This window comes from Lithobates pipiens, unplaced genomic scaffold, assembly GCF_037356315.1.
Source record: "Lithobates pipiens isolate NorthernLeopardFrog02 unplaced genomic scaffold, aLitPip1_a1.2 Scaffold_19, whole genome shotgun sequence".
Taxonomy (NCBI): Eukaryota; Metazoa; Chordata; class Amphibia; order Anura; family Ranidae; genus Lithobates; species Lithobates pipiens.
In genome coordinates this window covers 85403934-85418323 of record NW_027507764.1, presented here as the reverse complement: position 1 = coordinate 85418323, position 14390 = coordinate 85403934, and the positions used below count along the sequence as shown (strand labels likewise).

The 14390-nt window shown below is 40.8% G+C and overlaps 1 protein-coding gene across 1 annotated transcript; it reads left to right on the top strand.

The window, feature by feature from the left end:
• The first annotated feature begins 185 nt into the window (after positions 1-185).
• On the top strand, positions 186-13802 carry LOC143998018 (patched domain-containing protein 3-like). Its single transcript, XM_077493806.1, has 4 exons — positions 186-908; positions 2988-3109; positions 4417-4562; positions 11953-13802. Exons 1-4 carry the CDS (start codon positions 186-188, stop codon positions 13800-13802), a joined length of 2841 nt encoding a protein of 946 aa, XP_077349932.1.
• The last annotated feature ends 588 nt before the right edge of the window (positions 13803-14390 follow it).

Sequence of the window (14390 nt, the reverse complement as noted above, 5' to 3'; positions counted from 1 at the left end):
ATTTACTGATGTGAACATCATCATCTGTCTAATTAACCATCACTAACAGATGTGTACTTTATGGCCATATCAGATATATAAATCCAGGATTACTGAATATAAACATTAGAATATAAGAAATTCTTCTCTAGAACAGACTTAGTGATTTAAAAGGCACTAAATCTTTTTTTTTAAATGAACTAAAAATGAGTGGCTGCCATGCAGACTGCTTAGAGAGACCCCTTTCCCAGGGATTCCGAACATTGGGCAAACTGATTGCCAAAAAACCATGGTATTTTGTTATTACTCCCTTAATACTTTCTGTTGGATTGGGAATCGGGTTGTGTTTTCTGGAGCAGAGGCAAATTAATAAACTTGAAGAGTTATTTACTCCAGAAGGAGGAATTGCAAAGAGTCAAAGAGATTTTATCAGAATGAATTTTCCTACGAATGACTCGGGGCAGTTTTCACCACAAAGACTTTACACACCGGGCACTTTTGCATCTCTTATTATTGTAAGCAAATCAGATAATATCCTAATCACAAGCGTCTTCAAGGAACTTCAAAAGCTTGATATGGCTGTGAAAAACTTGACCTCAAAGTCTGGAGCTAATTTCAACCAACTGTGTGCCCAAGTCAATGGCTCCACCTGTGTCTCAGCCAACCCAATACTCAACCTAATGCAAAATGACACTAAAGATGTCCTGTTGACTTACCCTAAGCTCCAGAATGGTGCATTTGTGGGACTGTACATTGGTGGTGTAACGTTGGATCCAGACAATGTTCTGTCGAAGGCCAAGGCCTTGCGATTTCTGTATTACCTGAGAGGGGACAATGGTACAGTTCATCACACCAGCATAGAATGGCTTCATCATTTTATGAACTCCGTCTCTCACCTGATAGATGAATTGCAACTCAGATATGTAAAGGTATGTTCAAGTATGGCTTTAATGTATGCATGTAGATATGGGTAATTATAGCTTTTCTCCCAAATCTTGAACAGTCAAAACATTGTGAAAACACGATTGTTCTTTTGAGGTTTTTAAGTAAAACCATGCTATTTATATAACTAAGCTGGGTCTTCAATGTAGCATAGGATTACATTTTTTAGTGTGAAACTCTTGCGCTGCTACTTATATAAAACTTCTATACACAAACAACAATAGCCAGCTAACAACAATATGTTCTTCACATAAATAATACAATCAATATTAAAGTAATCAGTTGGAAATAATGATTTATGTTGACACATGGGATTGAGCTTCCTTTGAGTTACGCTATTGGAATTTAATTTTATTATTTTCTCCGATAACACATTTTATTTTTGGTGCATTTGGTGCATTGTGTTTAAATGACTGCATTGTTATACATACATATACACATTATAGATTACAATTATTTTAGAGAAACATTTCCAGATCTGCTGACCAACAGGGTATATACAACAAATGAGCTTCATAACAATTACCAAATATTTCTACAGGTCAGTCCACTCTTGCATCAAGCACTGGGTGCATAGCTGAAGATTAAATACTCAAATATAATGCCTGACCACATTCCAGTAAAATCAATTTTGTATTAACTTCACAACAGGGGTACAAGAAAAGGAGTGAGACTTTTAATATGTTTCACCCTAAAGAGCACTCATCTTGCTGTTCTCCTTTTGTATGAAGTTACATTGGCAAAGAAGGTGATTTCACTGGAGTGGGGTCATCCATTATATTTAAATATTGTAACCACAGATGAGCTGCTTGTGAACTACTAAAAAAGGAAAATTTAATAAAGACTTAAATACAATGACTGTTTATTTATGGTCTGGAAATCTTAAATTGATTGTAAACCCTTGTTTATATTTTAAAATAACAAACATGTCATACTTACCTCTACTGTGCAGTTTGTTTTGCATAGAGTGGCCCGATCATCCTCTTCTGAGATCCCCCCGGTGGCGCTATCAGCTCCTCCGGCATTGTATAACCCCATAGGAGAAGTGCTCTCCCGGGGTGTTACCTTGCGGGCATGCTCCTGAGTCCAGCATTTGCGTCTATGGATGCAGAATGCAGGACCTGGCCCCGCCCCCGGCGCCTGCGTCATTGGATTTGATTGACAGCAGTGGGAGCCAATGGCTGCACTGCTATCAATCTATCCAATCAGGAGCCGACAACCCCAGGCAGAGGAGGTGAGCACGTCTCTGCCGAGGGAACGAACGGGCTCAGGTGAGTAACGGGGGGGGGGGGGGGGCTGGGAGGCTGGTCACTGTTAGAAGTTTAGGATGCGTTAAGGTGAAAAAAACTTGAGGGTTACATAATTGGTCAAGCTGAAAAAAACACATCTATTAGGGTACAGAAGCTTCTAAAACTACTATTGTTCCAGAGGAAGATAAGTTTGACCAACTGGGAAACATTTCCTTCCTTATCCCTGAAGCCAATGTTAGCTCCTTAGATCAACATTCTGCATTGTGAGTCCTTTTAAATAACAGTGGCTTTTTTATTATCATGGTCATTTATTCATTAAATGGACCATTTTGGAAATTTTATGGCGCTCCAAAAGTTTTTGGCACATAGTGGATACCAGTAGTTAGTGCTGCAGTTATCATCACATATATTTAATTGGAAAAGGTTTTCCATTGAGAATACTTACTGGTTTATAAAAAGACTGCCCAGCCTCAATAATTGTCAATAAAAACAGGGGAGAAAATTAAGGCAGATTTTACACATCTGCTTATCTGATTATACCTTGATTCATTATTGTTTGCTATTAGAAAAATTTTAAATAACTGTGCAATGATCTTGGCCTCCACAGGCCCATTTAGTGAGCAATGGTTGTTTTTAATTTTTTTATTATTATACCATGGGGCAAGGTAACATCGATAAAACTTGAAATGATTGGGTCATACAAGCCAATAAATGATTAGAAGCAAATGATAGGTTTGCCATATTGATGATAGTGTCAACATATATATAATATTTCCCTAATAAGATGATAATCAGCTAATATTTGGCTAATCTTAGGTTTACCATTCAACATCTATTTCTCTGCAAACGGAATTTGAAGGAAGTACGGAAAAAGTGATCTCATTGTTTTCAATCACCTATGTTGTGACCATCCTCTTCTCCATTGTATCTTGTGCCAGGTGAGAGAATAAATGAATTCCATATTTACATCTCCAATGCAATACCTACTGTATATTTGCATAAGTCTGGGTGGGAAGAATATGGGGAGTGTTTAATACTAATGCACTGGCAGACCTTGGATATTTGTGTGATTATTTAACAATCAGATTTGGGGGTTTTCCATTATTTCCCATAAATTACCAACAACTTAAAAAAATATATATTATTTGTCCAAGATTGAAATTGTTTACAGTAGATTGGACCATGTTTTATTTTACTTCATAAAAAGATACAGAATGTAGCCTTATAATATAAATTATATATTAAAGAGCCTGCCACATGCAGAAGTATTACAAAAATATGCCACATGTTAAAGAAAAACATGATAAGGTTTGTTCATTACATGTAAATCCCAATAAAGTATGGTTTCTTAAAAAAAAAACACATAAGTATCCTGAAATAGATTGTAAGTCTGCGAAAAGCCACCCTGAACAAAAATATACATTGGCAAACACCAGAATACCAAACACAACTAATTAATGATGCAATTAGGCACAGATGAGGATAGAGGATAGAGGAAAAACAAATGAATGGCTGAACGTGCCTCTGATTTTCTAAATTGTGTTCCATTCTCTTCTTTAGGAAGCCTGAGAGAACTCAACAATAAAATATTAGTCTTAATGGCATGGGAAATATGCACAATTGTTTTTATTGAAGGTACAGAAAAGCAGGAGGCCACAAAGCTGCATGGTCTTAGGGGGCATCTTGGTTGAGATTTTGGTCTATACATATTCCAGCTCATTGTGCCAATTTCTAGTTAATCTATTGGTCAGAATCCTTTCATAGTATATACACTGCAAAAATTATTATTTACAGCTTTATGCAGACCACAAATAATAGTTTTTTTTTAGGAGTTTTGTCCTCAAAAAAATGAAACTACAAACATCTTTGGAAATTCAAATCAGGGATTGTCTTTAGTCACTAAATATTTAGATTAGTCTAACCTATATAAAAATGGCATGCTTTAAGAGTGAACAGGTCAAACATCCATTCAAAAAACAAACGAGAAAAAGTGCAAAACACTGTGTATAAAATAAAAATGTACAGATTTTAGTGTTCCAAATTTAACTGCTCTTCTCCACACCACCAGGTGCACACATTCCTTACCAGACAGCAAGACCTCTATATCATAGACCAAAGTACTCTAATTGCAATAAAAAGAAGGCCACTTTCTCAGGGAATTTCTTTATCCACTTTATATGGTGGATTTATAAGACTATCTATTGTAGACAAAAGGGTGAAAAACATCTTTATATCTTTATTTCAGTTTGGACAACATGAGAAATAAAATTTGGCTAACAACACTTGGTGTAATATCACCTGGATTAGCCATGATGGCCAGTTTTGGGCTCCTATTACTGTGTAAAGTACCCTTTGCAAGAACAGTCGCAAATGCACCATTTCTTATACTCGGTAAGTAAAATAAAATAATAAACTGCAGTTCTGTGGGTAAGTTTTTTTTCTGCCCTTGAATCCCATAATTCAAAAGTTATACTTAGATTTTGAAATTGAATTGTCAAGTTTTAATTAGAAAGAAAAATAACAAGTGCTGCAGAGACAAAAAATATTATTCTTTAACTTATTAAGGAAATGAGTGACTCTCCGATCATCATTACAGTTTTTTGTTTGCTGGGGGGGGTTTGCATTCAGTGGAGAATTAAAATGTACTTGCTATTTAGGAATCAAGGGTTCAAAGTGCTGTGTTGGATTTCATGCACAAAAGAGAAAAAAAAAAACAACACATTTTTATTAGCTTGGTGTTTCAGTTGGAATATTGGCCCACAAACAAATCCACTATGCAAGTAGAAAAACAGTTTGTCATAAAGGCCAACCTACAAAAAAAGTACTTATAATCTACATACAATTTTTTTTTCCACTGGTGAAAAAAGAAGCATTAGAGCTCATAGTTATACCTGATCAATGCCTATAACAATCTTTTTCAAGCATCTTTACTCTTTTCTATTGGCAGACCAAAGCCTGAATCAGCCAAAGCAAAGGATAATGCTAAAGAAACACCTGCTTATTGACTTGCATTATTAGCAGTAACATGGCATGGCAGCAGATGTTTATAATGACAATGGCAAAACGATGCTGGTGCTCCTGATTCCGAACACGTGGAAGCTTACACTATAAATACAAATGCATCTCATAAAATTGAAATATCATCCAAAAGATCATTTATTTTAATAATTTAATTTAAAGAGTGAAACTTGTATATTTTATATAGATGCATGATCATTAAACCAACATCACAGAAACTATCGCCTGTGATTCTGTTCAAGACTTGCTTTGCTGACATTTCTTTTGGCTCCAGATCCTGCTTGCTGTTCTACTACATTGATCCCTGACTTCTGGCTTGGTTGACTATCAGTTCCGGTTACTGAACTTTGGCTATGTTTTACTACGTTTGTTCTTTTTACTTTTATTATTAAACAAGTTTGATTTAACTGTACTTCTGTCTTGGCCTGATTTCATGGTTTCTGACAGTAGGCAAAGGCCATGAATTCAGAAGATGCAGTCTATCCACTTGTTGGTAATATTTTTTCTAGATTGGATGAACTGGATCACCGCATGGATCATTTTGCCATGGCGTTAAAAACGCTCCTGTGTTGCACAGCTCACCTGGAATCTCCCACTGTGGCCACCTCAGTACAACCTATATTGCAGGCTGACCCTGCTGCTGCTCCAGTCTCTGTGCAGGCACCCTCCTCGAGTATTACCTCTATAAGAGGTATGTCTGGTTCCACTCTGCTTCCCCATCGATTTGGGGGGCGATCCAGTCCAATGCAGAGGGTTTCTCAACCAGGTTGAGATATGCTTTGAGATGCTGCCACAGGAATTTCCCACGGACAGAAGCAGGTTTTGTGATATCTTTGGGGCAAACCCTCTATGGGAGAACCAAAAACCTGCTGTCTTGTGCTACCCTGAGTTTGTGGCTTCGTTTAAAAGGGTATTTGACATTCCTGCATCCACTGCTTCTGCTGCCAAGTGCCTCATGTCCATCAGATCAAACTGTTATCGACTACGCCGTTCAATTGTGTACTCTGGTAGCAGAGGTTGCGTGGAACAATGAGGCCCTCCTGGCTGCTTTTTCTCATGGTCTCTCGGATACCATCAAGGATAAGATAGCGGCCTGAGATATACCCACTGAGCTGGAGAAGTTGATCACGTTTGCCATCCTCATTGACTCCAGTCTCAGAGAGACTCTCTTTTAAGGAGCGCATGCGGAAGCCTCCTGTACGTTTGTCTCCGAGCTTTACAGTCCCACCCATGCCTCCCTCACCTCCCTCACCTCCCATGCCTCCTGGTACCGAGTCGGTCAGTGAAGGTTAACCCATGCACTTGGGTTTCAGGCATCTCTCTGCAGATGAGAGAACCTTCAGGAGGAGGGAGAGATTGTGCCTTTATTGTGGCCAGGCAGGTCACAAGTCTTGTCCTACCCATCCAGGGAACGCTCAAACCTTGCTGTCATGGACAGACCTTAGGTGGCGTTGTTTCATTCCCAGTTATCCAGAAGGTTAAGCCCGCTGTTTCGGTCACCCCTTCTTGGGCTGATTTGTCCATCGAGATACAGGCTCTAATCGACTCTGGGGCTGCAGGCCTGTTCATTGATGCTGCCTTTGTATTGAAGCACTCGATTCTGCTACAGCTGCGTGAAACTCCACTTGCCATTGAGGCTCTTGATGAGAGACCTCTACAGCCTGCACATGTGACTCATGAGACGGTTCCGTTGTCCATGCCCGTAGGGGCTCTCCACAATGAGATAATCCAATTCCAAATTATTTCCTCACTTAAGTTTCCGCTGGTTATTGGTTATCCTTGGTTACAGAAGCACAACCCCTCTTTTGATTGGCTCTGTGCAGGGGTTCTCTCCTGGTCACCACAATGCAGTGAGACATGCTTCCAGAAGGTAGCCAAGGTCCTATGCACCTCTTCACTCTCCTCCCTGCCAGAGAAGTACCACAAATTTAGCGATATCTTTGACAAAGGTCAAGCCAGTAGTTTGCCACCACACTGGTCATATGATTGTGAAATTGACTTCAACCTGGTGCCATACCCCCTTGTGGCCGGGTTACCCTTTCTCGGTCTTTGAGGATAAGGCCATGGAGAAGTATGTTGCAGACGCACTTTCTCGAGGTTTCATCCACAAATGCCTCGTCTCCTGCTGGTGCTGGTTTTTCTTTGTGAAGAAGCGTGGTGAACAGAGACCTTGTATTGATTATAGGGGTCTCAATCGCTTCACGATTAAGAATGCCTATCCGATTCCGTTGATTACAGAGTTATTTGACTGCCTCAAGGGAAAGCCACCACACATGTCTGTCGTGTGCTTCAGAAACAAAGAGAAAACAAGCTCTATTGTAAACTGGAGAAGTGCAAGTTCCATCAAGAACAGGTTAAATTCCTGGGTTATGTAATTTTCACTGCTGGTTTTTCTATGGACCCAGAGAAACTTTCGTCAGTTCTACAGTGGCCCTGCCCCGTGGGTTTATGTCCTCCGCAGCGTTCGCTGGGCTTTGTCAACTATAATCCGAAGTTTATTCGTAACTTCTCATCTCTGGTCAAGCCCCTGACTGATATGACCAGAAAGGACGGTAACCCACAGAGTTGGTCCCCGGAGTCCATTAAGGCCTTTGAGAGTCCCAAGGCTGCCTTTGTTTCTACTCCTGTGTTGGCACATCCTAATCCTATGTTACCTTTTATCCTTGAGGTTAATTCTTCTGAGACTGGTAATGGCGCCCTTCTGTCTCAATGTCCTACCTCTGAGAGCGCTATGCATCCTTGTGGCTACTTTTCCAAGAAATTGTCACCTGCATAGTGCAATTACGAGATTGGTGACAGAGAGCTGTTGGCGATCATTTTAGCCCTGAAAGAATGGAGACATCTCCTCGAAGGTACCACTGTGCCGGTTCCCATTCTTACTGACCATAAGAGTCTCACATTCTTGTCTGAGGCAAAACGCCTCTCTCCCAGAAGAGCGTAATGGGCTCTTTCTTGTCAAGTTTCATTTACATTGTCTCATCATTACCCGGTACTAAGAATGTAAGGGCTGACGCCTTGTTATGACAATTTTCCTCCACTTCCAAGTTGGAGTCAGTTACGGTTCCTGTGATTCCTCCTGATCGTATTCTGGCTGCAGTTCACACCAGTCTCACTTCTCCTTTGGGTGACAAAATTCTTGCTGCTCAGGTCCATGCTCCTCTTGAGAACCCTTGTGACTGCTGCTTTGTCCCAAAGAGTCTCCGTACTGCCGTGCTCCAGACTTACCATTCTCCCAAGGCTGCTGGTCACCCAGGGAAGAATCCACTCTTTTGGGCCATTTCCTAACAATTCTGGTGGCCTAGTCTACGTACTGATGTAATTGCCTTTGTAGCTGCCTGTTCCATGTGTGCTCAGAGTAAGACTCCACGAAACCTTCCAGTGGGCTCCCTACAACCCATACCCAATGGAGAGAGGCCCTGGACCCACCCATCTATGTATTTTATTGTGGAGTTACCCAACTCCCAGGGCAACACAGTTATCCTTATGGTGGTTGACGGGTTCTCAAAGATGTGTCATTGTATTCCACTTAAGAAGTTTCCCACTTCTAAGGAACTGGCTTCCATTTTTGCTCGGGAGATCTTTCACTTACATGGGCTATCCAAGGTGTTTGTCTCGGACAGGGATCGTCAGTTTATGCCCTGTTTCTGATGAGCCTTTTGTGCACAGTTGGGAATTCAGCTTGCTTTCTCCTCTGCATATCACCTGCAGTCTAATAGGGCCGCAGAATGAGCCAATCAGTCCTTAGAGCAATTCCTACCTTGCTATATTTCTGACCATCATAACAACTGTCAGACCTATTACTGTGGGCAGAGATTGTTCACAAAAGTGCCTTGAATTCTGCATCCCAATTGTCACAGTTTATGGCAAATTATGGTTTCCAACCTTCCATGTTGTCTGACTTGTTTGTTCCGTAGAGTATTCCTGCATTAGAGGAGCATGTCCGTTCGTTCCACTTGGGCACAAGTTCAGGAGGTTTTGCAACATGCTAATGATAGGTACAGACTCCATGCTGACCGCAGACGCCTGCCTGCGCCTTCCTACCAGGTTGGTGACAGGGTCTGGCTACCATCTCGCAACCTCCAACTTCTTGTTACCTCACTGAAGTTCGCACCTCGGTTTATTGGGCCTTTCCTTATTCTTCGCAGGATTAACCCAGTGGCTTACGCATTAGACCTTTCTTCTAATATGCGCATTTCAAATGTATTTAATGTCTCCTTAATAAAACCTTTGGTCTGCAACTGCTTTACATCCTTGGTGCCACGTCCGCAACCTGTACAGGTTGAGAACCATGAGGAGTATGAAGTACAGTCCATTGTTGACTCCCGTAGATTCCATGGGTGCATACAGTACCTGGTGCATTGGAAAGGGTACAGTCCGGAGGAACACTCTTGGGTCTCATCTTCGGATGTACATGCCCCTGTCCTCCTCCGTGATTCCCATAGATGGTTTCCCCTCAAGTCTGGTGGTCCTATGAGGGGGAGGGGTGGTTGACGAGGGGGTACTGTCAGAGCTGGGCTCAGCCCTTCTTTCTCTGAGCTGTCCACTCAGCTATCGACTAATTGCCAGCTCCTATCTCCCCACAGTTACTCAGATGTTGATGATATCCTGCTCATCAGTCCTGCCTACTTAAGCCGTCCAGTCCAGAGGATCTCTGCCTTTGCCTTGGCCAACATCACAGAAACAGATCTCCTGCGATCCTGTTCAAGACTTGCTTTGCTGACATCGCTTCTGGCTCCAGATCCTGTTTGCTGTTCCACTACATTGATCCCTGACTTCTGGCTTGGCTGACTATTCTTTTCGGTTACTCAACTTTGGCTGTTTTACTACGTTTGTTCTTTTTACTTTTATTATTAAACAAGTGTGATTTAACTGTACTTCTGCCTCGGCCTAATTTCAAGGTTTTTGGCAGGATTGTGCTCTACTTCCTGCTTATCTACCTGATCTTGTGTTGCCGACTCCTGTCAAACCCCCTGACAAGGCCTTCCATTGTACATCAGGCTCAGCCGCAAGGTACATGATACAGTGGTCATAGGACAAATAAAATGGTCAAACTTTTGTGAGATACTGTATATACTGCATCTCACAAAAACTGAGTACACCTCTCACATTTTTGTAAATATTTTATTATATCTTTTCATGCGACAACACTGAAGAAATTGCACTTTGCTACAATGTAAAGTAATAAGTGTACAGCTTGTATAACAGTGTAAATTTGCTGTCCCCTCAAAATAGCTCAACACACTGCTATTAATGTCTAAACCGCTGGCAAAAAAAGTGAGTACACCCCTAAATGAAAATTTACAAATTGGGCCCAAAGTGTCAATATTTTGTGTGGCCACCATTATTTTCCAGCACTGCCTTAACCCTCTTGGGCATGGAGTTCACCAGAGCTTCACAGGTTGCCACTGGAGTCCTCTTTCACTCCTCCACCTTCCGTTTGAGGATGCCCCACAGATGCTCAATAGGGTTTAGGTCTGGAGACATGCTTGGCCAGTCCATCACTTTTACCCTCAACTTCTTTAGCAAGGCAGTGGTCGTCTTAGAGATATGTTTGGGGTCGTTATCATGTTGGAATACTGCCCTACGGCCTAGTCTGCAAAAGGTACGGATCATGCTCTGCTTCAGTATGTCACAGTACATGTTGGCATTCATGGTTCCCTCAATGAACTGTAGCTTCCCAGTGCCAGCAGCACTCATGCAGCCCCAGACCATGACACCATGCTTGACTGTAGGCAAGAGACACTTGTCTTTGTACTCATCACCTGGTTGACGCCAAACACACTTGACACCATCTGAAACAAATACGATTATCTTGATTTCATCAGACCAGACGACATGGTTCCAGTATCCCATGTCCTTAGTCTGCTTGTCTTCAGCAAACTGTTTGTGGGCTTTCTTGTGCATCATCTTTAGAAGAGGCTTCCTTCTAAGACGACAGCCATGCAGCCCAATTTGATGCAGTGTGCAGTGTATGACCTCATCATTGACAGGCTGACCCCCCACCCCTTAACCTCTGCAAAGATTCTGGCAGCACTCATAGGTCTATTTCCCAAAGACAACCTCTGGATATGATGCTGAGCACGTGCACTCAACTTCTTTGGCAGACCAGGAGGTGCCTGTTCTGAGTGGAATCTGTACTTTAAAACCACTGTATGGTCTTGGCCACCATGCTGCAGCTCAATTTCAGGGTCTTGAAAATCTTCTTATAGACTAGGCCATCTTTATGTAGAGCAACAATTCTTTTTTCAGATCCTCAGAGAGTTCTTTGCCTTGAGGTGCATTTTGTACACCAAATTTAACACACATTTCGCCCATTCACACCTGAGACCTTGTAACACACTTGTGCCAGTGATAACACCAAATTTAACACACCTGCTCCCCATTCACACCTGAGACCTTGTAACACTAATGAGTAACATGACACCAGGGAGGAAAAATGGCTAATCGGGCCCAATTTGGACATTTACACTTAGGGGTGTACTCACTTTTGTTGCCAGCGGTTTAGACATTAATGGCTGTGTGTTGAGTTATTTTGAGGGGACAGCAAATTTACACTGTTATACAAGATGTACACTCACTACTTTACACTGTAGCAAAGTGTCATTTCTTCAGTGTTGTCACATGAAAAAATATAATAAAATATTTGCAAAAACGTGAGGGGTGTACTCACTTTTGTGAGATACTGTATATTTATATATATATATATATATCTAGTATATTTTGTACACGCAGTGACTGACATTGATCTTGTATGTTTTTGCAGGAGTTGGAGTAGACAACATGTTCATTATAATATCTTGCTGGAAGCAAACTAAATTGGCAAGTACTATAGAAGAGCGAATGGCCGATACCTATCAAGAGGCAGCTGTGTCCATCACCATTACCACTCTCACTGATGTGCTAGCATTCTACATTGGAATAATGACCCATTTCCCATCCGTTCAATCATTCTGTATCTACACAGGGACTGCTCTGGTTTTCTGTTACATCTACTGCATAACGTTCTTTGGAGCTATACTAGCTTTGAATGGAATCCATGAAAAGAACAACAGACATTGGTTAGTTTGCATGAAAGTAAGTGACAAGAGGGATAATAAACGGAGCTGGTTGTACAATGCGTGTTGTGTTGGAGGAGTCTTGGACTCCTCCCAGGAGAAAGAGACTGAGCATCCTATCACAATATTCTTTTATAAATACTATGGTCCATTCCTCACCAAGCCTTGGGCTAAGGTATTGGTACTCATTTTATATCTGCTATACCTCTCTGCTAGCATTTATGGTTGTATTCAGATAAAAGATGGAATTGATATCCGAGATTTGGCCAAAGCCAACTCTTCATTAACTCACTTCTATGATACAGAAGCATTATATTTTTCAGAGTATGGCCCAAGGGTTATGGTGGTTGTAACCAGTGAAGCTGATTACTGGGAAATAAAGACTCAGGAGGTCATTGAAACTTGCATGCAGAACTTAGAAAAGAGCTGCTATATAGCCAAGGAATATTCGACATCCTGGATGAGAGCCTATGTAGAAATGTCTAAGAAAGAAAATCTGAACATCAGCACTAAGGAAAATTTCTTGAAAAACCTAGATAAAATGTTTGAATTTTTTTCTGATTTCAGGCAGGATATCAGAATAGAAGGGAATGCAATTAAGGCCTCCAGGTTTTTTATCCAGGCTGTTAATGTAATTAATATTGACAATGCCAAAGATATGTTAATCCACTTACGGGACACCACTAATAATTGCAGCTTTAATATAATTGTTTATCACCCGTTATTCATTTACCTGGATCAATACATTGTAATAATTCAAAACACAATCCAGAATATCATAGTGGCTACTGTTGTCATGCTTGTAATTTCAGTTTTGTTTATTCCAGATCCCTTGTGTGCCTTATGGGTGACATTTGATATTGCATCAATCATTGCTGGTGTCACAGGGTTTATGACTTTTTGGAAAGTTAACCTAGATTCCATTTCAATGATCAATTTGGTCATTTGCATTGGGTTTTCTGTAGATTTTTCAGCACATATTGTGTATGCATGTGTCTCTAATCGAAAGAGAAATGTCAATGAGAGGATGATTGACGCACTGCACGTGCTTGGTTACCCCATAGTACAGGGGGCTCTTTCCACAATCCTAGGGATTGCAGCCCTTTCTGCTGCAGAAAGTTATATTTTTAGAACCTTTTTTAAAATCATGTTACTCGTCCTTGTATTTGGTGCCCTTCATGGCCTGCTATTCATCCCTGTGTTCCTGATAGCAGTTGGCGATTGCCGAAAGCAGTGTAGTGATGACTTACATAATGAAAAGCATGGGGACAAAGACGCAAAGGATTTTCCCCCTGCGTTGATATACAGAGCGCACCCACTGACTTTTGAAAGTCAAGTAAGGAAGGCTGAATTCAGTCTGCCAGGTTACACCAGTACTGTGCCTGCTGTACAGGACTGTAAAAACCTGAGCAAGGAAAGCTATTGTACAAATTGGCAAGGAAACATTTACTCTGTACTTCATTCACAGGATAGACCGATAGAAAAAAAACATGCTAAAAGAATGTTGGAATATAGAGAAAAAATGTTGCAAGTTTACCTGGAGCACAAAAATGATTAGGATTACCACCAGTTTCTGGTAGTAGGGGGCCATGATCTATATTAAAAGCCCCATTGGCTCACATCATAGGAGTCATGACTGTGTATGGGGCAGCATACCATCCGCTTTTTTACAGGTAATGCTGCACAATAGGTTAGTGCTGTATACTGTATGTTAGTAAATGTAAATATATATATATATATATACATATATATATATATACATATATATCTATATATAAAAAATGCATAGAATATTTCCTTCTTCCATTAATGAACAATTTTGTGTGACACAATAGTTATCACTTCAATCACAACATTTTTATATCAAAATTTAACATATTATGAAACTTTACTTACTGTAATAAAAGTAGAAACTGCAAATAAAACAAACATATAAGCTCTCTGGACTAAACCTTTATTATGATAATTCATACTCTGCTTTATGCCTCATTCATATGGGTGCTGCCTGTCTGCATTCTGGGCCGTACACCCATTTTCCTTTCAGCTGTCAAATTTTGACACGCAGCTGTGTCCATGCAGCTGCTGGGTCTGCATCCACTTCTATGGGTTACCTTTGTGTAGCTCATTGTGGATGCAGATGCCAATA

Coding starts and splice junctions, on each gene's coding strand:
- LOC143998018 (XM_077493806.1), top strand. CDS start 186: ATGAGTGGCTGCCATGCAGACTGCTTAGAGAGACCCCTTTCCCAGGGA. Junction 909..2,987: donor TGCAACTCAGATATGTAAAG/GTATGTTCAAGT, acceptor GGCTAATCTTAG/GTTTACCATTCAACATCTAT. Junction 3,110..4,416: donor TCCATTGTATCTTGTGCCAG/GTGAGAGAATAA, acceptor TCTTTATTTCAG/TTTGGACAACATGAGAAATA.